The following is a 24,477-nucleotide window of genomic DNA, read 5'->3' as shown; positions in this document are numbered from 1 at the left end:
GGAGTGTGTGTATGTATATATAAAATTAATTTTGTTCCATCCACCCTTTTGCAATCCATACTTTTGCAAATGAGTCTTTCTGAAGATTGCAAACACACCAGTGTTGATTGTGAGTTAAAAAATAATAATCTATCCAAGGTGAGAATGCGCTGTGACTAATAAGCATGTGTAGTTCCCGTAACACAGTTTGCAATAAAATAAGTGAACAAAATATACCTGGAGTGAACAAGTATTTTGTTAGAGAATTATTACTTCTATCCCTCTGTTTGTTTCAATTTCATAAGCAAAAACAAAGATTAATTACATGCAACTTCCAGTTTTAAACTATAGTAGCAAAAGCTATATCTGGATTGATGCAAATTCAAAGGACAAATCAGTCTTAAAAAACAAACAAACAAACAAACAACAACAACAACAACAACAAAAAAAACCCACAAAAAAAACCCCAGAATTTTCTAATTGGCAAGCAAAGGAACTGAAGAAAATAATTTGAAAGGGTAAGACTTTTTGGGCATACTTTTTTTTCTGTCAACAGGGAAGGAAATTTCCTCTAGCAATCAGAAAGAATTTGAATATTTGTATATTAGGAAAAACTTCTTCACCGAAAGGGCAGTCAGGCACTGGAACAGGCTGCCCAGGGCAGTGGTTGAGTCCCCATCCCTGGAGGTATTTAAAAGTCAGGTAGATGTGGTGCTCAGGGACATGGGTTAGTGATGGACTTGGCAGTGTTGGTTTATAGTTGGACTCGATGATCTTAAAGGTCTTTTCCAACCTAAATGATTCTATGATTCCATGATTCTATCCTTGTCATTGATTTTAATAGCACTCTTTCAGTTCTTCCTCTTTGCCAGCTTCCATCCTGCTGTGTTACTAACACTTAACTACAACATGTATCATATTAGGCACACATATTTTTGTTATCTTTGTAGCAATGGAGCTGCTCAGCCTTTCTGGCATATTCCCAGGGACCTTACACACATCTTTTTCGAAGTGATAGAACAGAATCTTTCAGGACGCACCAAAGAGTGCATGGAGAGCAGTGCAATCAATACACCTAGCATAGCCTATAAAGGCACCTTAGAAAATCTGCACCAGAAGACTCAAATGTATAATATGGGAGATCAGTAATATTATAAACATTGAAAGTGGGTGTTACTCTGTTTTACTAACCTATTCTTATTAGTTAGCAGTCTTGGTCTTTGAGTTCAAAGTATTTGGTGACTCAAACACTGATTAACTCAAATCTCCTACCTGCAGCTTTAGGATTTGCAAGTGTCTTAAATGTCTGAAAACAGTTACACAGCATGGTAGTGTCCTTCCTCCAAGGAGATCCATTTGGGATCACAAACTGTGAATTACTTGGTGACAGACCAAACTACCTGCTTGTAGGAATTTGGTCTTTAATCTGGACTGATGCAGTAAGCACATCTTTGCTGCTTTTGAATGCTCTGTCTTCAGTTGATGGATTGTATGTGATTCGATTTAGACACATCAGATCATTTAGACAACTCAGAGTTCAGAATCTTCTAACATGCAGAATTCAAATTCACACTGCAGACTGTTTCCCGATTTTCATCCAGATGCACTTACTTTTCTATAAATTAGTGCATTTCTAATGGTATTTTTCTGACATAAACCTGTGACATTTTTATTGCATTCTGTACCTTTTTGGCACATTTTTACATGCTAGATGTGAAATTCATGTAAGTGTTACCTCCACAATTTTAAATGAGTATGCGTATAATTGTGAAAGGACCAATTCTGATGCACAGCTACTAAATATCAGTAGTTAAAGATTACAAATATAATTAAATATATTAGAAAGAAAGATCAAAACAAAATTGGTATAAACTGTTAATTTAGATTAGAAGTCAGAAAAATGAGTAATGTGATCTGCAGCCTCCCAAGGATTTAGTAATACTTAGGAATTAAACTGGTAATCAAGGAGTTTGATTTTTCTGAACAATATGATAAAGTTGCCTTGATATCAGAAGAACAGTTAGTGACACAGGAATAACCATGTATTCTTTTTTTGTAGTTCAGAGTACAGAGCAAACACAGGTACAAAATGAATGCAGACACCGATCACGCAACTCTTCTGCCTTCAGAACAATATCTTTCTCCCTTAACTTCTTTCAGATTTGTTTGTTTTACTTATATGTACAGTAATTTACAAAGCATCTAGAATAGTCATGTGCAACAGAAGTCCACAAGTGCTGACTTGGAACTGTTGTTTAAGTTTTCATTTAGAGGCCCCACTTCCTTGCGTGTACTTTGGAATAAAGTCCTCTGACATAAATTATTTACCTATCTTTTCTAATAGAAAACTGCATTTCAGATATTGGTAGAACTGTTTATTTGTCTTCAGCAGATCTAAAGCAATATAATTCAAAGGCCATCAGAGTGGTGATGGCAAACTATATTAGATGATGATTTGGTCTAGGGTTTTTTAATTTCTCAGGAAGCTTTATCTGTATCTGAAAGCAGAGACCCATTGTGACAGTTATGTGTCCTCCCTATCTTGCCCCAAGGAATAGAAGCCCTATCTGTATTTTATTATTTATGGCATCATCCCGAAGGGCACAATGATCCTTGGCTGTATAATTCTCATGGTCCCGATGACACCCTGAAAATCTTACGTTATGGACACCACAGAAGTCCTCCAGAGATAGCTGCACCTTGCAAATGGGCAACATAATGTACTGGTACAACAGTTGTTTAAAAAATCAGCTGTTGTTGCTGGGAACAATAAAAATGGCACTACTTCAGCTTTCACAGGATTTTGTAGCTATAAGAGGTAATTGTTTGGAAAATTGGCCAGATTTAAAATTTTAGAAGCCATGAGCTATGCTGCAAGATTTGCTTTACAAATTCTAATATAGATACAGAAAAAATGAATTATCTTTTCCTACCTGAGAGCTTTATGTTCCCTACACGATCTGTTATTTATCATGTAAATTCACTGCTATAGCCCAGTTCATTATGCTGGAGTCCTCAGCTCCTTTTTATGGATTTTTTTAAAAACATATATGCTGATCAAAAGAAATTTGTTCCTTATCATTAGCTCTCAGGGTTTTTCTTCTCCAGGCAATGAAGTAGACAGTAGTCTCTAGATGCCCTTTCCTGAAGGAATGAGGGGATTCATTGATCAGAGAAGTCAAACTGTTGAGTTAAACACTTGATTAATTCTTTTCCCTTGAAAATGACAAATCATTGATTGTAATTAAATGCAAATATGAATTAATATACTCTCATACATCTAACTTTTTTTTTCATTTAACTCTTAGGTATTTTTAATGTAAATGTCAAAGGGAGAAATATATGTGTATTCAGCAGTCATCAGATGCCACGTCTTGCTCTTGCTCTTGTCAGTGGCCATGTAATTGGAAAGGTAGGAAATGCTGTTACTGATTTCTGCTTCATAATTACATTTCATTGTCTGATTAAAAATAACGCTGGTTTTAATCTGTCTAATAATTGTGCTTCCAGTCAGATAAAGAGCTAAGAATTGCAGAACTGAACCCAGGAAATTGCCAATGAATAGGCAAATTTAGACATAGGGCTTTGTCTGTTTTCTCACAGTTTACTTTTTACACTTTGGTAGGATTTTTTAATAGACTAAATGATTTGATGCAAGAATACTAGGCCATTCCAAGCTGTGATTTGTATTGGCTTGCCACATGCTGACTAGTTGCCCTCATATCTTGTTGACACACCTGAAGGATGGGATGCCATCCAGAGGGACCTGGACAAGCTGGAGAAGTGGTCCCATGTGAACCTCATGAGGTTGAACAAGGCCAAGTGAACAAGTGAGGTTGAACAAGTCCTGCACCTGAGTTGGGGCAACCCCTGTATCAATACAGGCTGGAGGATGAAGGGATTGAGAGCAGCCCTGTGGAGAAGGACTTGGGGGTCCTGGTGGATGAAAAGCTGGACATGAGCTGGCAATGTGCGCTCGCAGCCCAGAAAGCCAACCGTATCCTGGCTGCATCAAAAGAAGTCTGACCAGCAGGTCGAGGGAGGTGATTCTGCCCCTCTGCTCTGCTCTGCTCTGGTGAGACCCCACCTGGAGTACTGCATCCAGCTCTGGGGTCCTCAGCACAGGAAAAACATGGACCTGTTGGATTGGGTCCAGAGGAGGGCCACAAAAATGATCAGAGGGATGGAACACCTCTCCTATGAGGAAGGGCTGAAAGAGCTGGGGTTGTTCAGTCTGGAGAAGAGAAGGCTCTTCTCTGTGGCCTTTCAATACTTAAAGGGGGCTTATAAGAAAGATGGGGACAAACTTTTTAGTAGGGCCTGTGGTGATAGGACAAGGGATAATGGTTTTAAACTAAAAGCTTTAAACTAAAAACTTTTAAACTATTTAGACTAGATAGAAGAAACTTTAAACTTTATAGTTTAGAAGATAGAAGAAGCTTTAAACTAAAAACTTTTAAACTATTTAGACTAGATAGAAGAAAGATAGAAGAAATTTTTTATGATGAAGGTGGTGAAACACTGGAACAGGTTGCCCAGAGAGGTGGTACATGCCCCATCCCTGCAAACATTCAAGAACAGGGTGGATGGGGCTTTGAGCAACCTGCTCTGGTTGAAGATGTCCCTGTTGATTGCAGGGGGGTTGGACTAGATGACCTATAAAGGTCCTTTCCAACCCAAACCTTTCTATGATTCTGTGATTCTGCGATTTCCTTTTTTTGGATAAGTATAAATTCTAAGGATTGATTTTAAATGCCCATTTTTCCTTTGTGTCTGTTTCTAAGTAACATGCCTGTCTTAAGCCAGCTGAAATATTCCAGATTTGTTTTGATTCATTTTGATTTGTTTCATCCCATCTTCAAAGTCTTACTATTGCCTTTCTTTCTCAGCACTTGCAGTATACAAGTAGGCAAATTAGAAATCAGTTCTTTCTGATGAAACTCTTCTACTGATGAGAGAAGATGCTGTTTCCCTTTCACTTTTTTGAGTGCTTCTCCTTATTTATCCAGTGAATAATTTCATAGTAAAAGCTGGTCCCATTCCTCTTTTACATGATGTGCATTGGCATTAGTGGGAGTAACGTACTCTCAGTAAAGTTAGATTTCTCAATGGGGATAGCGTCAGGCTGCCAGGGAAACTGTCAGACCTTGCAGGACTTCCTAGTGTTCATGTTCATTAGTGTAATTCTGATACAGAGAACCCCTTGCAGGCTGTCACATTGCAGTATATTTTACTACAGAGAGGTTATTAACTGAGTACTTAAATTTGAACTTTCTATTTTCTGCTTTGCTCCTGACATGCTTTACGAGTTTGAGCAATCTATAGAAAATCTGGATCTCAATTTTCTTATTTTTAGTTGTGCAAGATGTTCCTTTTCCCAGGGAATGTGAAAAATGCTGTCATTTGATACTTTTGGGGATCTTCGGAATGAAGATAGGTAAATGTAAAACAAAATGGCAATACAAAAATTGCAATTGACCTTACAATACATACTTAATTATACTTTCAGGACATGTCAGCTCACTTGTTTCACAACCACTTCTAAAATCCATACAATTTTTCCTTTACTTCTAGAAGTAGATTGAATTGATAGGCATTTCTTTTTGAGTATGAAGCTTTTTCTTCAGAAGCTAGTGCCTTGGAAATGAAAATTTTCCCTGGAAATATTGATTCTTTGACATCTTAAAAATGCTGAAAAAAAGTTAGAGGATGTAAGCCAAAAGTCTTTTAAATTATTGGGCTGATTATTAGCATTTTACATTTATTAAAATCGTAGTTTTATTTAAATATGAGAATGATGATGGAGTTGATAAAATATTTAAATATGTATTTTGTATATTGTGTCTTTTATACAACAGGATCACACAGTCTGCAAACCTGAACAGGCAAGCATGGATAGTGTGTTGCTGTACTCTTTCATGTAAAACTTTTGACTCCTTAAGTGTTTCCTGTGAGAACAGTATCAGTAAATGAGGAGAAACACTGAGGCAAATGAAGGAGGGCTGGTGGCAAAGAGTTGCTGTAGTTCACCTCCTGTCTATGTCAATTTTATATTCCATCCTTTGCCGCGCTTGTAGGCTGAGGCTCTAACTCTCTCTCTGATTGAGGCACCCAGGTATCTTTCGTGTTATCCTCAGATCTGTGTCATCTTAAGATGAACTCTTTCTGTGCTTTGAAATTCCAGAGTTCACAATTTTAGGACTTTGGTATCAGGACTGCAAATCTGAAAAATACAATGACATTTTCATAGTAGACTGGTAATGTTGTGGAAACTTGAACAACACAGAAACCATATTGTGATACTCTCTGTTCTGGATTTTGCCATATCTGGTAGTTCATATAATTTATCATTCCTACTTTGCTTTTGTTAGAGTAAAGACAAGACTTGCTGTGAGCTCCGTGTTCACCTTCAACCAAATGGTTGTGCCATTCTTGAGTCGGCCAGGAACCCAGGTCACACTGTTATGTTCAATCTTCAAGGCAAAGTAGCTGATGAAACAACAGGATATGCTGGACTTTCCAAAGAATTTGTTGTGCATGTCAAGGTAAGGTGGGCAGAGGAAAAATAAGAAGACTTTTCTGAAATTTACTGTTATAAAGCAGATTGTATCTAATCAAATGCCAGAGGCTTGCAAGCTAAAAGAGTGATCCTCTTCCACCAGGTGGAGCTAAACTACAGCTTAACAGGTAGGCGGCACTTGAGAAGTTTTCCTTTACTGCTCCCCTGGGGCGAGCAATGCGGACACTGCAGCTGGTATATGCAAATAGGGTGGGCTGTTACACAGAAAAGATGCGTCTCTAAACTTTTTAGTCAACCTTCGAAAAGTAGGAAGGTAGGTGCATACAGGAGAGCTGCATGGGAAATTACTTAATTTGAAAAGAGAACAAGTACCTTATCTTGCCATGCTCCTTGTGCTCTGGATGTTGTGCTGCCCTGCTGAACAATAAAAAGCAGGGAAGCTGCGGAGTAGGGAGGGATTCCCGCTATCCAGGCTAGCATCTGCACAGAAAGCAGCAAATATTCAAAGGCTGGATGTATACTTGAATTACTTATTAATTTATATTTTATACATGGAAATGCATGAATAAGTGCTTAAAATAAATCAGTATGAACAATATAAATGTCAAAGTTTAATATGGAGAAAAGCTGTTCTATTCACAGAGGACTTCTTGTCTCTGATCTGAAGGGTGTGTTTCACCATGGTGCCATCATTCTGCTCAACACAAGTCTCTGCCAGGCTCTGTCCCTTAGACCTGATGGGAGCTGCAGCGGAGCAGGTCATCAGCAGCGGGAATCCTACTGGAAGGTGCATAAAATCGGCTCTGGAGTCTGCATGTTTGAAAGCGTGAGAAACCCAAGAATGTATCTGAAGATCAAAGATGATCAGTGTAATGGAACAGTAAGCAGTTCTTTTTTGTATTTCCATCTGCAGATAATTTGAGTAAATCGTCAGTGATAGCAGAGATTATTTTTTTACTTGCTTGGATAAAAATGGGATAAAACATTGTTGAGATTTAAAACTTTTCAGATCTTTTCCTTCATTTGCCCAAGGAAAGACAGAAAAATATAGCAAGAGAAGCTGTCATGTATATTTGGTACTTGATTGAAAGGATCTGATTATATTTTTAAACTGTTGAGAACGTGGACGTAGTTAAAATTTATTTGTTGCTAGATACCTGATGACTCTCTGTCAAGATTCTATTGTGCTAATTTGATTTTTATTAAACGACCACACTTATACTGGTGTGAGTTTGGACGATGTTGAAGTCATGTTGGCATCTGAGCTTTTACAAATGATTCTGTTTTGTCTGGAGCAAAGAACTTGATTTTTTTTCTTCATCAGGCAACCACGTAGAGTTTATTCTTGAAATACCTCACCAGTAGCCTGCATATTTAGTAATAAAACTAGGCTTGGGGGACGGTTGAAAGATTCTGATTTTTGGACCTATAATATTCTCCACCTCCTAGGAGTTTCTGTTGCAGATTTACATTTGAGAGCAAAAAAGAGAATGAGACATTAGTATTTGCTTATTAGACTCAGTGTTTACTAATCCTATGTCTGTTTGCTGATATGAACTCATACAATTGTTTTGAATGTGGCAAAGCACAAACATTCAGGGTTTTAAAGTGGTATTGAGTCTAAATAAATTGATGATAAAACCCGCTAATGGATAATTAAGATGTAAGTTGATTAAGTGGGAAACTCTTTTGAATATATCCTAGACTTTGCCTAAATCCTAACAGAAATCGCAATGCTTTTGTATGCGATCTTTCACTTACTCAAATTATGTGATCAGTCTTCCTGTTCACAAAGGAATAAGCAAGGCCAAGATGTGTGTGTGTGTGTGTGTGTGTGTGTAATAATGTAGGACATTGTGAAGAACCTGAAGTTAATCTGAAATATTATTAGAAGTTAGCAATACTTAAGTATTAAGAAACATCCAACTTGCCTAGCTATGTCAATTTAATTGTTGAATTCACATTTCTGTTTTCAATTTCCTAGGGCACAGGTGATGAATACTGTCACTTTAAAATTGAGAAGAATTTGGAAACTGGGTCTGTAAGTCTAGAATCAGTGCGAAATAAAGGGATATATGTTGGTCTCCTGCCAGATGGCCAGACTAAGCCAGTCATTAACACTGGAGAGAGAAACATTTTTTTCTACCCACAGGTCATCAAATGTATGTAATTTCTTAATATTCTACAGTTTGCTTTAGTGATTACTGTTTCTGAATGACAAATTCAAAGCAAAAGTGTAAAAGCTAGGTTGACACCATTTCCTGTGTTGTGTTTCAGTGATTTTAAAGGTGAAAAGTTCATTGTGCCCACACTTAATTTCTCCTATGTAGCTAGTTAATTTTTCTTCGTTCCTGTCTTTATAACAAAAAATGATGCAGAAGAAATCTATTTTTTTTACTGAACAAATCAATATACTAAATAATAATAAATAATATACTAAACAAAAATAATAAATAATAAACTTTTGAGCATAAGAATTGAAACAGGTGACAAGTTAGAGATGGAGTTGACTTCCTGGGTCTATTCTCTGTTCTGGCCACAGATTATGGAAGCCTGGGAGGAGTTGTCTTGCTGTTAGCTATACCATGCTCTTTCCTGATTTTATAGGGAAAGTAGTAGACTTTAGAGAGGACCTGCTTGGCAGTGTTCAATTTCTTTTTTAATGGTGCAAAATACATTGGACTTCCCCCACTAGTATATTGATTATGTGATTCTTCTGTCCCGTAGTCAGATTTGAGAGCTATTGCAGTCAGAAAGCTCCCTCACTAGGGAGCTGACCTGTTCTAGTCAACTAGCCAGGACTCAGAAATTAGCTCTCCTCAGCACTCTCTGGATCACCGTCACTGGATTGTCTGCTTGTCTCTTCTCCTTCAGGAGAATGAAGTTTTTAGTTTAGTGAACAACTGGTTACCAAACATAGCCAGCTGACTTGGATTATAACTGCAGAAAACAGTGGAATTACAGTACTTGTATTCTTATCTGGTGGACATAGTCACAGAGATCAAGAAATGAAACATCTCATGAAAATACTAAACTGGACATTAGTTCAAAATTGAGAATCCAGTCAGATTTTTGCCAGACACAAGCAGAACAAGGTCATCTTGAATGCTTTGACCAGCAAAGGGAAAATATCAAAACATACAACCAGTCTTATTATTAATTGTTCTATATATGTTGTGACCCAGACATACATAAGCGTTATGAAAGTCACTGTAATGGCATCCCAACCATTCAGTCCCTACTTGCTACAAGGTGACAAGAATATTTCAGTCACTGCATCCTTGTAGAAATAAGGAAAGTATTTTCCTTTTGTTACTTTTTGGAAAAGCAGGGTTTTCAATGGAAATTCTCAACAAAGCAGGGCTTACTGATGCCATTAAAATAAGGCTAAATGTTACTTCGTTATAGGCTTGAGTTCTCCTGAATCCTTGCTACTCAGTGAAAGGAAGATAAAAAAGGAGCTAATATTTTCTATGAGAGCAACCAAGATTGTCTGTTTGCCACTTCATATTACCAGAAATGGCCTCTAGCAGTTTTCATTTCAGCATTCCCACTCTTAAGAAAGAAAACATCAGGGAGGTGGAGAAGCTTATCTTGGGCAAAACTGCATTTTAACAAGTCATTTTATTCATACATCACTGTTAAATTGTTACTTAGATTTTCAAAGTAGTAAATGGACTTTTATTGGTATGCCAGATTTTTTCCACTTTTTGTGGCATGCTGCTAACAATAAAAGCTAATAATAGCTAGTGGCTGTGCAATACACAGAGAAAAGATTTTCGTGTCCACTGTGTTGAACAGTTGTGAGATCTGTTCTTAGTGTTTGTCACTGAACATATGGGAAGCTTCTGAGCAAGAAAAAGCAAATGATTTGTAGCTAATGACAGAATTTACACTTCATTGTTGTAGTTGGCCGGGAAGAGCCTATGGGAACATCTGCAGCACCCAATCAAGAGAAAAAAGATTTCAAAGAATCTCAGCTCCAACCAGCAAAAGCCCAGAAGCCAGTATCTCAAAACCTTTCAACTTTTCTACCCTCAAGTAAGCAACAATTTACAAACTAGTTGTGATATAGCATTGTGTTATGTCTGCCCTCCATGCACCTTTGCAGTGACTTACCTCAGTTGCAACATAAAACATATTACCAGTTATTGTTTTTTAAAATGGCATTGGAATGTGGTTTATTGATAAGGCAACAGTCAGCATGTAACTGTTGAATAATTTCACATTACCTTTTTTTTTTTTTTTTATTGAAAGAACTAGCCATCTATCATAGGGACTATTTCTGTGGAAATTAAGAGATTGATATGATACAGAGCCCCATCCAAAGCTCACTGAAAGTGATGGAATATTTCTCATTTATGCTCCCTTTCACACTAATGTTTTCTGCTTTATGATTCACTGGGGGAAACAGTAAGGTTTTGGTGCACTGCATGCTAGCTTTAGATCTATGTTTAGGCAGGTAGGAATAAATAAACAATGTTCTGGTCATGCTTCTGGAGTGATAGTCTACCAGATGTGTTTTACTAGAATAAACAACCACTACAAAAGTTGCATAAATGGTCTAAGACAATGATTTCCCCAACTCAAAAATTTTACAAGAATATTCAGCATCCTAGTAACCAAAGAAGGTGTGACTAAGGAACTAAACAAAACAAGGAATGATACATCTCTTAAGGAGTGGGGATGATCATGTTTGCTTCCTGTCTCTCTTTTATTTCAATGTACCCAAGGACCCTGTCTGCACAGCCTGAATCTTGTCACATTGCCATGAAAAGCAGATGGGATAAATGGAAACTACTGAGCTCCACACAGCACATTGAGGCACATTCACATGGTGGAAAAATATCTGTTACCTTGAGAGAGCTTTAAAGACAAGATTATATTAGAGCTTCCATTATGGGAGACGTGCTTAGTTAGCTAGAGGTAGTCCCAAAGGCATTCATGTAGCAAATAATTCAGGTGGCTTGCTGATTTGGTTTTGAGCTTGGTCCTCAGACTGCTATTTCAAAGTGTACATGAAAAGTCTGGCAATGTGAACAAGACAGCAAATATGTCATGCTTTTCACAGGGCATAATGTGAAGTATCAGGAAAGATTTAAAATAAATTCAGCTGAACCAAAGTATCCTGGTTAAATTCAAAACAGATTTTTTTCAATGTGGATTATTATTAATTACTGTTAATTTTTTCTGTCAGTGTTGTTTCCATTCTTAGCTCAAAACACCCACTTTCCATTTCTAATCTGTCAGACTTCATGTTGTATCATTGTGTCACAAAGCCTTCCCAAAGTGTTATGGGTTGTCAGCAACTGGTGAGATACGCTGTATTTGAAACCCATGGCAACAATACACAAGCCATCAAACCTGTTTTCAAAAAAGCTGGATGTTTTTAGGGTTGGATACAAAGGATCCTTTTATAGAAGCAATATCTGCTGTGAAATTGGTTACATAGAGTCTATAGCACTTTGTAAGAAGTATTTCTGACATTCATGAATGTGGAGTCTGCTTATACAAAAAGAATAAAAATATCAAAGTTACTCTGCCCTTCAAAGAAAATGCTCATTTTTAGTAAGATATTTTCATTTAGAATACTTTAAAGGTAACTGACTTTTGACATGTAGAGGTGAGTTTTAATTTTTACAATGATATTCATTAAATACTCATTTGCTTTTTTCACTCCCAGTTAACATTTGGAAAAGGGTGATGTTTGTATTGAGTACACAATCCAGCAGTACGCTTAGCATCCAAACTCAGAGCAGATTAACCCTTAGGCTGACCAGGCCATCTTTTTTATGTCTGTGTCTGCTAACTAGTACTTGTGTTTTGGTTGTTGTTTTCATAAATAATAATTAATTTAGCATTAATTAGACTGAAAACTGTGCTACAGCAGTTGGGGCTTCTCCTGTTGCAGTGCGAGTTCTCTGTTCCTCAAGAAACATCTTTCACTGTACAAGGATGGTGGCAGGTCCCAGCTTCTACTTAACAGCTCACAGGATGGAGATATTAAAGTGAGTGTCAAAGACAAGTCAGATAACATGCATGCAAGACACCACGTTACAGACTCAAGACCAATCAAATGTGCTGCCCAAAACAGAAGGGAAATAATATATATATGGTTAGAGGACCACAAAGTCGAGGGATAAAGGAGATGAAGCAGAAGACACTAAAAACTCAAACCAAAAATTGTGAGGTTTTTTTAAACCCCTTGTTACTCTTCCATTACCAGTTGCAAAAGCAAGACAAAATCAACAGTCTTGCTGAAAATATAGACTTGTGTCATATTATGTATCAACTAGAGAGCATGCAAGAACCTTACGGGATTTCCCAAATGACTTGGTACTGGGGATTTCCTCTTTGCTTGTTCCTTGTGTTTCTCAAATCATGTTTAAATTTCAATGGCGAAAACATGCCTCTGTGTACCAGTGAAAGCAAGGGGAGAGATGTCATTAGCTTCCATGACAAAAACCCAGCCTGTGACATTGAGAACATCTTTGTGGTTTGGTATTAACAAACTGTATCTCTGAGAAATTATTTCTATACCCTCCATGTTCCTTTCCTGTATGTCTGGAATACTGTTAGTTACTATTAATTTTTAATATATTTTATTTACAAGAGAAAATAAGATACAAATAAAATCTGATCTAATTTCCATTTGCTTTAAATTGGAAATGATGATACAAAAAGGTGTAATAGAAATGCATCAACTTTATTGTCCAAGCCTCTGCTCTAGGGATTAATTTTTCTGATGGTTCATTTCAAAAGTGTCACTCAATCATATGATCTTCTGGGACAATATAATTTTTTTTTTTGCTTTAGATTTAGGATAAGTAAATTAAAAAACAGAGTTATTTTTATGAACCTGTGCAAAGGATTGTGACTTCATCATTCTTATGCAGGCCCATCAGAATGAATTTTTGTCGCAATAGATTTACAGCATGGTGTCATGAAGTGCGTAAACTCTCATGACTAATGCAGGGTAACCATCAAATCCTCTTTCCAGACTAGAATATTTTTAGCCTGTAGCAAATCAATGCCACTGATTTCCATTTGTAAGAAGAGCCAGTAAATTATGAGGCAAAAAGCATTCCAAGCCTGTGAATTGCTTGTGCATTATAATTGTTTTCAAGAGGTAGTAGTCTGAGGTTGCAGTACCTGCTTTGGGTAGCAATAGCCCGAGTATGGAATTCTTGTGCTGAGCATACAGAGCAGCCTGGGATTCCTTATGCTTCTTGAATACCTTTGCATTTCGTGAAAATTTTCATCTCTTTGCTGTAAGAAAGATGTGGTTTTAGATAACTGGAAGGAACTCTAGCTTTCAGAGTTACAGGAGAGGAGCTAGGTAACTACAGTTACAGAAAGTTCTGTTCTCAAAAGTCAAATTCTCAACAATATTTATTATACCAAAGCAACTATTTGCTATAGTTCTTTCAGTCACTGAAAGACACGTGTAATTAAGTTTTTATTCAGGTAAACAAGATGTTTGCCTTTTGCTTTATTTTTGGTGTGTGGTTTTCTTTTTTCTTTCTGAATAACTTGCTCTCAGTCATGATGAAGAATGCAATAAAACCAGCAATTATTATGGCACTGTTGCCTATTTCTAAGTTACTATAACCATTCCAAAGTCATACTGCTACTGTTAGAAGCACTGCTGTAAAAGTCATACTACTACAGTTCTGAATTTCTTAAAAATTGATTAACCAAATTTTAGAGTCTTTACCAGGGCTGAAATTTCCCCTGATCCCAGAAGTTAGGCCTTATTTATTATAGAACTTTCTACTGGATCCTAATTCCTTTGCAATTTCTTGTGCAATTATTTCACATCGGTTAAGAGTTCAATGCTAGTGGATCATAACTCAGGTTTGGGGCTTTACTTACCATGTTGATTTAACCTATAGGACAATCTGATGATCCAAGCAGCTATATAATTCCTTTTGAGTGCAACTTTTAAGAAGAAAAAACATTTATTTAATATCATAAAAGTGACATTTGAGGAAATTTAAAGGGAAGGTCAGGACCATGTCTCAGTATTGAATGGATCCTTCTTCACTTACACAATTTGCTTCAGTGATGTTTCAGCAGGATGTGGAATTTGTTGCTTATAAAAGTTTATCAAGAAGCAAGTCTCAAGGATTCAGAACTGTTTTTCACTTTGTCCTCAAACTTATATTTTAACGCTAGCAAAAAAGCACAGCCAGATAAATTTTGCAAATTTCTGTCATTGGTATTGTTTTATTTTGTTTGGTATTTGTACTGGGCTTGGCTGGGATGGACTTAATTTTCTTCATAGCAGTCTGTCTGGTGCTGTGTTTTAGCCTGGTGACCAAAGCAGTGTTGATAACACACCAATGTTTCAGCTGTTGCTGAGCAGTGCTTGCGCAGCACCGAGTCCATCTGTTTCTCACTCTTCTCTCCCAGTGAGTAGGTGGGGAGGACAATGGGAAGATGCTGGGAGGGGACACAAGCCGGGACAGCTGACCCCAGCTGACCAAAGAGATACTCCATACCATATATTGTCATGCTCAGCAATAAAATTGGAGAGGAGTTTTTCCAAAGTAGTCATCCCTTGGGGACTAGCTGGGCATCATTCTGCTTGTGGTGAGCGATTGCTTTTGCATCACTTGTTTTTCTGTTTGGTTTGGGCTTTTTTTTCCAGGTTGTGGGTTTTCTTTTTCTTTTTTTCCTTTGAGGTAAAGGCAGTTTAATAAGTGAAGGGAAAAACTCCATCCCAGAGAAACCCAGTACAGTATTAATCAAGCAAATAAAAAAGCAAAGGGCTCTGATAGCAAGGTGTGTAGGGCAGCAGTAACATACATAGTGATGCATTGGGAATTCTTCAACAAATCCATATCAGTGGCTATTTATGAATTCTGCAAAATTGTAAGTGAATTCCATTACATGTTTGGAGACTCTGGCCTCCAAAAGCTTGGTTCATAGAAAGCTACTTAATGGATGAAGAATGAGCTGGGGGATACAAAAGAAAATTAATCTGCAGCACAGATAATATTCGTTATGGTTAGCATATTAAAAAGTCTCTTTGCAGTCGCATGAAGAGGCCTCATGAAGAGCAGTTTGGGAACCCCTGCAGAACACAGTATATAGACAATGTGTTGGTTCATCTTTTCAAATTTAGGGTTTATATCTGCCTCTTGTGTCAGAACTGATTATAAATTCTTGGTCAGTGGTCTCATTATGGAAAAGTAGTGTTCCAGACATCTGATGTTTGTAAACTCCCTTTTGATTAGAATACTCAAAACTAAATTCCTTCGTCCCCAGAGAGTCTATTTGTTCATATCTCATGTGCAGAGGTGCCATTTGACATCTTTGCATATGTATATATTTTTTCTCTTAAGGGTAGATGAAAGATCACTAGGTGCTATTCTAAAGTGAAATATGTTTTCCAAAATTATATTTGCTCAGCCATTAAAGCTGTGGAATTTATTCATAAAGTGGTACTGTGCTGCTATTGTCTCATTCATGCAGAACCTACTTAGCCCAAAAGCTGCACTGTATGCATAAGTATGGTTGAGCAAGGATATATTGTGCTCTTTTTTGAGTATTTTACAGTATTTAATTAATATTTAACTTGAAGAAAGTTAATTTCCTGAATAACTTTTTTCATTTGAAATGAAAATTGTCTCTATTCTCAGATGTGATTCTGCTAATAATGTCCCAACACAAGGCATTAGAGGAGTATTTACAAGTAATTCTACTTATTTCTAAATGTCAGGCTAAGGGACCAGAAATGTCAATTTAATCGCCGTAGTTCTGCCTCGTAGCATCCTTACTCTACAGCAGAAGAATATAAAGAATATATGATGATAGTGCATGTGAGAGATACTTGTTCTTTTCCAGTTGATTCTTGTAGCTCAACTAATCAGTACATTTTGGTCTAGACAAGAAACAAATCAATCTTTTCAGACTATCTCATATGTCATAAAAAAATACAATCCTCTCTCTGATATGGTCTCCTTATGTGCTGAAGTTACAACAGCAACTGGCAGTTTCATGTCGATTTTCATCTCCCACTAATGTTCTGTATTTCACAGAGGAAATGAGAAATCCCCAAGGTGGTGAGTGTCCTCTTCCTTCAGATGATGAATGGAAAGTGTCGATGCTGACAGGAAATGCAGGAACTAAAGAAAATGTCATTCTCTCGATATATGGAGACAGAGGAGTAGCTGGACCAATAACTCTTGGCAAGGACAACAGAAAGCAGCTGTTTCTTCCCAGGCAGGAGGATGAATTTCAGGTAGCTAATGAAGGCTAAGAACATTATTTTAATGTGTACCTTTCCAAAGGTTATTCTGTCATATGAAAACAAAAAATGTTTTTCTCCCATGTTTACTGCATACAATAAATCTCTATCTAATCTTCATGAATTCTGCATTAAATCAGCTTGGTGCATATAGTTAGCAACAGAGGAAATGCTCTTTCTTTTAACACCCTGTCCCTCATATAGTAGCCCAAATGGGACAACTTCAGGAGTAAATTGATTTCTTTAAGGTAATTGATTTGAAACTAGCTTTAGAAACTATCTACTCCTAAACAAACTATGTCTGATGTAAGACTTGTATATAATTTAGGGATCTCTAGTAATGAACTCTTCATGCATACAGTTTTCAAAGCATACTATAAAATGTATACTGTGGATCTGGTTCAGTTAAGGAAGAAAACCCTTTTTTCAGCTGCCATATTATAAATAGCTGAAATGCCAGAAGTTTTACCTATGGAATTACTGAGAGCCCAATAAAACCTATATGCTATCATGTCCTGAAAACAAAAAAGAGTTCTGCTATTATTTAAGAATAACCCCACCTCTATTGTAATAGGGAAATTATGTCTAGGTAGTATGAGAGGAAATTACCAGAGTGGCAAAAACTTCTGTTTTGCTTAAATATTTCTGTCTGAGATGCATGTAACACATTGCTGTCTTCAGCAAAATGAAGAAGTTACATTTTTCACATTTTGTGCAATTTTTTTTCCTGCACTCATCAAAACAAGATTGTTACTGTCGATGATATTAATAATAATACTCTCTATGAATAGGGCACAGGCAGGAAGATAACCAACTGTAATGTTCATTTTCTAAGCATGTAGGCTATATATTATGATCCATGGGGAATCCTGTTCTCCTAACTAGTGAATAATTTATAAGCAATGTTGGGTAATGGCATGTTTGCAATGTTAATCCATACATTCTTAAGAGATGGACCGATTTTTCTTCTCTAAAATAGATATTGCCCATTATGGCTGTGTGCTGTGGATATTGATCTTGTGAGAGAGCAGAATCTTTCTCTCAGCACCTGGGGCTACTACTATGATTCTTTACATCACGCTGACACTATTGCTTTCAGGCATGAAACGGCAAGTGTCACCAAAGTGCTTTTCACTCTTTAGTCTGCAGTAGATAAATCCACAAAGAAAAAGCCTATGAGTAAGAGCTCTTTCTTCTTTTTTTCCCTTTAAACTTTATCCTGTACTTGTTTAACAGGATAAGTCTTGAAATGAGGATAGGAATGCAAGACTTTAAAAAAAAATTACATCGTTTTATCATTTACATTTTTGAGTGTGATATGGTTACACTGATATTTTCTAGAGCAGAAGATAACAAATTTTATTTTTTAAAGTAATCAACTTAATTATAGCTCTGGCCAGGAGTTGTAGGAAGAAAACAACTTCTCAAAGCCTGTAATAATCAGGCAATTTGGAGTCAGTTTTCTTTAACCTTTCACTTTATCAGCAGTATGCACAACTATGAAAAATTCGAGTAGATCTATCTTGAGAAATGAAAACCATTCATATGTGGCCTTCCCTCTCTTACCTTACCCATGTGAGTAGTCATTGTCTGTTTAATCCTTTCTAAGACTGTGCATGAGAAAAATCAAGAAGGATACCAGAGGGTTTCTTCTAGGAGACCCCTGCTTGTTTTAGGCAGAAGTCACTCTTTGCCGTCTGACAAGGTTCTGTACATGTATGTTTTGTATTGATATATGAAATGATCATGTAACTTTTTTTTTTTAACCAAAAGCCTAAACAGCTATTCATTAGAATAAACAGACAACATGACAGCACTGTGTATTCAGTGAACACCAGCTCTGTGAATGAGAAGACGGTATCTCATATTACTTGAGAAGTGGGTTGGTTTGTTTGTGAAATGTGGGAAATGACAATAGTTGTTTTTTCAGTCAAGCTGTGTACATGCCCTTACTTTACTACTGCTTTAATCCTTAAGTCTCCAGGTTACCTCTAGCAAGACTACTTAGAGAGAGAGATATTATGCAACATATGCAAAAATATCAGAATCTGACTCCACAGAACAAAGCTATTTTCTTAAGCCAATGGAAAAGACAGGAACCATATTGTCACATTAGTGTTGCAAGCCTGGAGTTAACATTTATTTTGTTAATGAAATTCAGGTCAATGTAACAACTATACCAATATAAATACAGGTGTGAATTCCTCAGATTCTTTCTTAAACAACCATTGTGATTTACTGAGTGCATTTCAATGTTAGGAAAATCAAGGGTAAAAGTTGTTTGCTTCTAGAAATCTTTGTCTAAACCATGGTAACACCGTGACTATAAGATAGAAGTTTATTATACAAAAGCACAAAGAGACAGCTAAACGCCGATATAGGAACTGAGGCAATTCTGACCTCTGAAAAGAGAAGAGGGCTTTTTATTAATTAAGGCAGAAAATGAGTGGATAATATACTAGTAGGTGTTTCTAAGAGAATGAAAAGAAAATAATTTTTGTACAGTGTAAATAGCTTTTTTGGATGTAAATGATGGAGTGGAATAGGCTGCTATCAACCTTTTATTAATAGAATTATTTGAGAAATAATATAATGCACTTACTTTTCCTTTCCTAGCAGTACATTAGAAATGATCTAAAATTATTTATGCTCGCTTTAAATAATGGTTAAACTTCAAATGAACCCCAGATAAGTGGGATAGGATAGGGCTGCATAGAGTAGATTTCATAAGTAAGAGCACGTATAATGCTTGAAAGTGCAAAGAAAGTGCAAATGAATGCAAATCATAGTCAGAAAGCGAAGACAGTATTGGTGATTTTTAAAGTTTTGCAGATGTTCTGCCATCTTTTGAGAGCTTATTCTTTAACCTTCGCAAAAGATTTATATCCTTCACTTTGACTTAGGGTTTATGATCATGTTGCTGTGCTGCACTATGAAAGATATGTGACCTGTGGTTTAGTGGTTTTAATTTTGTATTCAACATTTCTCTCATGAACATCCCTCACCAACTTTTTTTACTTTTCGAACTTTGAAGAGTTCAAGTATCTGCCAAATCATTTCCCTGGCAAGCATTGTGATTTCACTAGGCTATAATCTGGTCAAACTGGGGCTCAGACAGAAATCTGCTTAGAGAAAACAGAAGCAGTCTCTTCTGGATCCTATAACCCAAAATCTGCCAATCAAATGTTTTGTGTGCTGTTCCTGTATACTCAGATACTACAGTGGTTCAGAGAAATCTGGAACAAATTGCAAAGACAAAGATGCAGGTTTATGTATTTTTTTTTCCACATGTGATGTAGCTATATTTTTTCCAGAAATACAGCCCAAATTGAATGAATGGCAAAATGTAGTGATACAGGGCAAATGGGGTTTGTGCATAAATGAGAACTGGATTTTTGAGTTATTTCACATGTGATGACTGAAAATACAGGAAGGAAAATGTTTAGGGTTCTTTTTTTTGCAAGATGTCCTGAAGGCTGTAACAGTCTTACGCATAGAATTCATAGGCCTGTGCTTGCCATTAGGATGCTGCTTCTTCTGTATGTGCGGGAGACTGGGACTGAAATGTCTTTTAATCATTAATTGGATACAGTGTTAGTTTGCAAGGCATGGCATTGCTTAATCAGCATGCAGCCTCTACTGCACAAGTTTAAAGTGTAGGTTATATATATTTTTGTCTGTAGTTATATGTTGTATTGTTCTGGCTTTATTCAGGTTAAAATAAAAAGCATTGGGAATATCTACAAGATAAGAATTGAACTTGATGAATTACTGAATGAACAATCAGAGTGGAACTTACAAAGGGTGAGATTTTTTTATGGTGATTTTTTTTTTCTGCTTTAATAATTTTTATATGAACTAAAAGCCCATCTTTTCATGAAGCCACAGCTTCATAAATCAAAAAATGCTGATTGTCATATGTTCTTGTTGCTTTGTCTTCTTAGGTTGCTTTAGAGATGACAAAAGCACTGATACAGTCCATCTCCTGAGAGCTGGAAATATGTAGCATTATTTTGCAATTATTCCTAATTCATGTAGGTCATAGATACCAATTTTAGTGTATTGATGGGTTCTACTTAGTTTTGAAAGCTCGCCTGTACTCTTCAGTGCGTGGTAGGGAGATTCTAGCTATAAATTCCAGCTACGAAAAATTGAAAATGATGGAGCAACAGTGAGCCCATGACAAATACATGCGAAGAACAAAAAAAAATTTGCTTAAGATTAGGCTAGTCCTAATTGGCCCAAACATAGCTCACAATTACGACCATTTTCAGGGAAAAAGAAACTGCTGGTTTTTTCAATTTGATGAATGAATTCCTCTTTTCTGCTTCTGTTTTAACTCTGTTTTTCTCATGATATTTAGGGATGTTCACCAGATTAATTTCATACTAAATCTTGCTAACACTGAGTCCCATGTAAGATTTATTTCAGAATTGCACATAAGTGTTTGTCTTTTGTTTCTTATTTTTGAATCTGTAAAAGGCACAAGCTTATCCTTTGGCCTTTAATTTATCTTAAGATAATTTAATTTATCTTCTGATTTAGACAACCAGAATTACACAATAATAACAGCTTTCGACATTAACCCAAAGGCCTTAACTCTAACTGTAGCAAAACTGAATGTAAGTATCCATATTTCAGTTGCTCAAATAGTTGCAGGAATCCTACTTTCCATCCTGGTGGTTACAAAATTTCTTTTTTAACATTTTGGTCCAAATTTCATAGGGTAACCCTGGGATTTCAAATATTTCTTCTCACAGAAACAAATAAATCAGGTTGAAAGCTGTGTTTTTCTGACAAAGCAGTTAATATCTGCGATTGTTATGAATCAGCAGGGGGAGCTCTGCCAATAAACATTAGAGATTAAGAATCACTGCTGCAAAAGTATTTCATGTTAGAATAAATACATTCTTTGGTGTTAAAATAAATGTTTATTTTACTTAAAATAATATTTTATTGGAAAAGTGAGATAAAGGCATATATTGTCCTGATTTCCTAAGTGTTAGAATTTGAACGTGAATACTTGCTTTCATAATTTTGTTTGCAAGGCTTATGCATGCTATATGCACATTCAAAACACAACTGCAGAAAGACAATTTTTTTGGCACTGATTTCCTTTTGCTAGTGAAGGCCTATGGAAAAAAACGGTAGTAAGCGTTGTTATAATTCAAGACCAAGAAAAACTGCTCCCATAAAAGAGAGGGAAGACTGCTTTAATTATAGGAAACAAGTAAGACGGATATAAGGTACAGTGGCTTGAGAATTTGAATTCTAACTATCTTCAGAGGAATAAATAGAGGGTGATGGTACCCAGGTTGTCTTTTGGTCTGCTGTAGAAGAACCAAATATAATGCAAATTGATTTAAAATTTTGACATATCCTCTCCTTGCCAAAGTTCAGAAGGATATAGATGATGAGTTTCATCCTGTTTTCATTTTAATATAAAAATGTGTCAATCTTTCCACATTTTCCAAAAGCTCAGCCTCTCTCATCTAACCTCACTTACCAGAAAATTTTCAGTCTTCAGTACTCCAGACAGTGTTACATGGAGGTGTTTCACTGACAGAAATTAGAATTAGTGATGTTTCTTATGGCAAAAAAGGAAATTTCAGTTACAGATTTGTTTGTTCCAAGAATAAGATAATTTTAAAGTCTGAGGCGTATTCAAAGAATAGAGGCTCGCAGTTTCAGCTGCAATACCACGGGTGCAAATAAAGATCCTCTCTAGTGAGAAGTCAAGTTGTAAAGTAGTGGCCAAAATAAAAATTTTTCATACTGCAATTTCGTATGTCGTATTTACTGATCATGTTATTGTTTTCTGAGATAGAAGAAAAGATATAGAAAAATATGTTTTGCTGTTGAGAAGCAAAGCACTGTAAAGAGTGAACTGAGTCATAGTTGGAATTGCTTCTTCTCTAGGTGACACTGCAACATCTAAAGAGCAAGAAAACACTGAATTTTCCAGCAAACACATGGTTGTCAAAGAATAGCAATGGAAGAGATTTTCTCTGTGAACTTCCAGTAGTGGAAGCTGGAAAACCTATCTATCCAAGTATGTGTGTACTTCAGTTGCACAGTTACGTATATATCAGTTACCCGGTTTTCAGTATTAATGTAATCTGAATTCTATTCCATTTGCTGTATATTCATAAATGTGGTCTTAGCAATCTTAAAAGCAGTTAGACTGATTTCTGGAGAATATGTTCCAGCAAATTAATTGCAAATCAAACTTGCTAGCATTGTTTCCATTAAGCTAGAGTGGTGGGTAAAATGAATTGTGATTACACATGTATTTTCTTCTTTTTGGAAGTTGTTTTATACCATGTTTATGTCTACACTGGTGACATGGAGCAAGCTGATACAGATTCTGCAGTTTATCTGTGTATCTATGGAAAAAGAGGAGACTCTGGTCTGAGACTTCTACATAAATCTGGTATACCAGTGACATTTCAGAGAGGAATGGTAAGTCTGAGAAACAATTTGCTTAGCCATATAAATATAACTAAGTAACTTTTACTGGTCTTAACAGGTTCCTAACAAAAAAGATCACAGAGATTTAGAAAAATCATTTTTAAGAACTAAGGAAAATAATTTTGTACTAATCCAGGAATAACTAGAATGAGTGAAAACACATGTAGGAAAAGGGGAAGAAAAATTATATGAAGAACCCCTCTAGGATGATGAGAAGAGCTGCCTGTGAATATAAAACATATTCTGTCAAGGTTCAATGAGTACAGCTGATTCCAAAGGACTGCACAGAAATCGTTCCATGATTTCACATCTTAGTAGGACTGTTTGTTATGTATTTCTTTTAATGTATAATAGTATAATATTGTGATTAATGCAGGGCAGATTTAAATTCATTTTTCTTTCAATTACCTCTGATCTCCTCCATAAGTAAAATATACATCATCCTGGTTTTCTGCAGTAGTGTATGGTTGAATTTCAGGAACTACTGAATTTAATTTTAGCTCTTCCACTAGCTTTCTTATGACCTTCTATTAAGCCTGTTTCTTCCTTTGTGAGCTATTGAGAATTAACACTTGTATGTCTAAAAAATGGTATCAAGCTGTTAGTGGAATACTTAATTACAAAATAAAAAGCAGTATCTAAAATGCTAAGCATAAAAATAACCCACTGGGAAACTTCAGAGGTATCTATACCATTTTAAAATATATATTTTATACCATTACTGATGTATTAGATATGAAGTTCTATTCCAATTGAAATTCAGAATTTAAGTGGAGTTTTCTAGGGGAATTATTCTAGCCAGACTGACAGTAAATTCAGCGTATTAGTTATACGGGGGCGAAGGTGGGTGGCTCAAAGTGCACTTTGTTATGGAAATGGGTGAACGAGACAGTGGATTGTAAAGAGCGGCAGAGCAGGGCCTGGGATATATCATTTTATGACAGAGGCAGCTGAGTGCTGACTTGAACAAGTTCATTTAATCCCTGCCACAGATATGCTACATGATATTGGGCAAGTCACTTAACGTAAAGCTTCCCTGAGTGACCATTTTTTGTATGCTTCTGTTTTGCTTCCTAACCAATTCAACTTTTCTGAGCAACCATAGCTGTAACTGAGGTTTGTTCAAAGAGAATTCTGCTCTGGACATAGTAAGCTCTTTGAAATGCTAAATATGCCAATAAATTAACCCCTCTGTTTTTCAGTTGAGCACCCAAACTACTTTGCATCTTGATAGCTGTTGTGGCTTAACCCC

The 24,477-nt window shown here is 36.3% G+C and overlaps 1 protein-coding gene across 1 annotated transcript in view; it reads left to right on the top strand.

Annotated features, from left to right (window-relative positions):
- The window catches only part of RP1 (RP1 axonemal microtubule associated), a gene marked incomplete at both ends in the record, with an annotated part of 184,872 nt that overhangs the window by 32,647 nt on the left and 127,748 nt on the right, over positions 1 to 24,477 (top strand). Inside the window, 9 exons of the mRNA XM_082316016.1 lie at positions 3,288 to 3,391; positions 6,351 to 6,524; positions 7,167 to 7,379; positions 8,484 to 8,661; positions 10,409 to 10,540; positions 16,546 to 16,748; positions 20,469 to 20,558; positions 22,674 to 22,806; positions 23,065 to 23,216. Of these exons, the coding sequence (XP_082172142.1) occupies positions 3,288 to 3,391; positions 6,351 to 6,524; positions 7,167 to 7,379; positions 8,484 to 8,661; positions 10,409 to 10,540; positions 16,546 to 16,748; positions 20,469 to 20,558; positions 22,674 to 22,806; positions 23,065 to 23,216 (1,379 nt within the window). The remainder of the gene's footprint in view (positions 1 to 3,287; positions 3,392 to 6,350; positions 6,525 to 7,166; positions 7,380 to 8,483; positions 8,662 to 10,408; positions 10,541 to 16,545; positions 16,749 to 20,468; positions 20,559 to 22,673; positions 22,807 to 23,064; positions 23,217 to 24,477) is intronic.

This window comes from Platalea leucorodia (genome assembly GCF_965183815.1).
Source record: "Platalea leucorodia genome assembly, chromosome: 1".
NCBI lineage: Eukaryota > Metazoa > Chordata > Aves > Pelecaniformes > Threskiornithidae > Platalea > Platalea leucorodia.
This window is presented reverse-complemented; position numbering and strand designations above follow the sequence as displayed.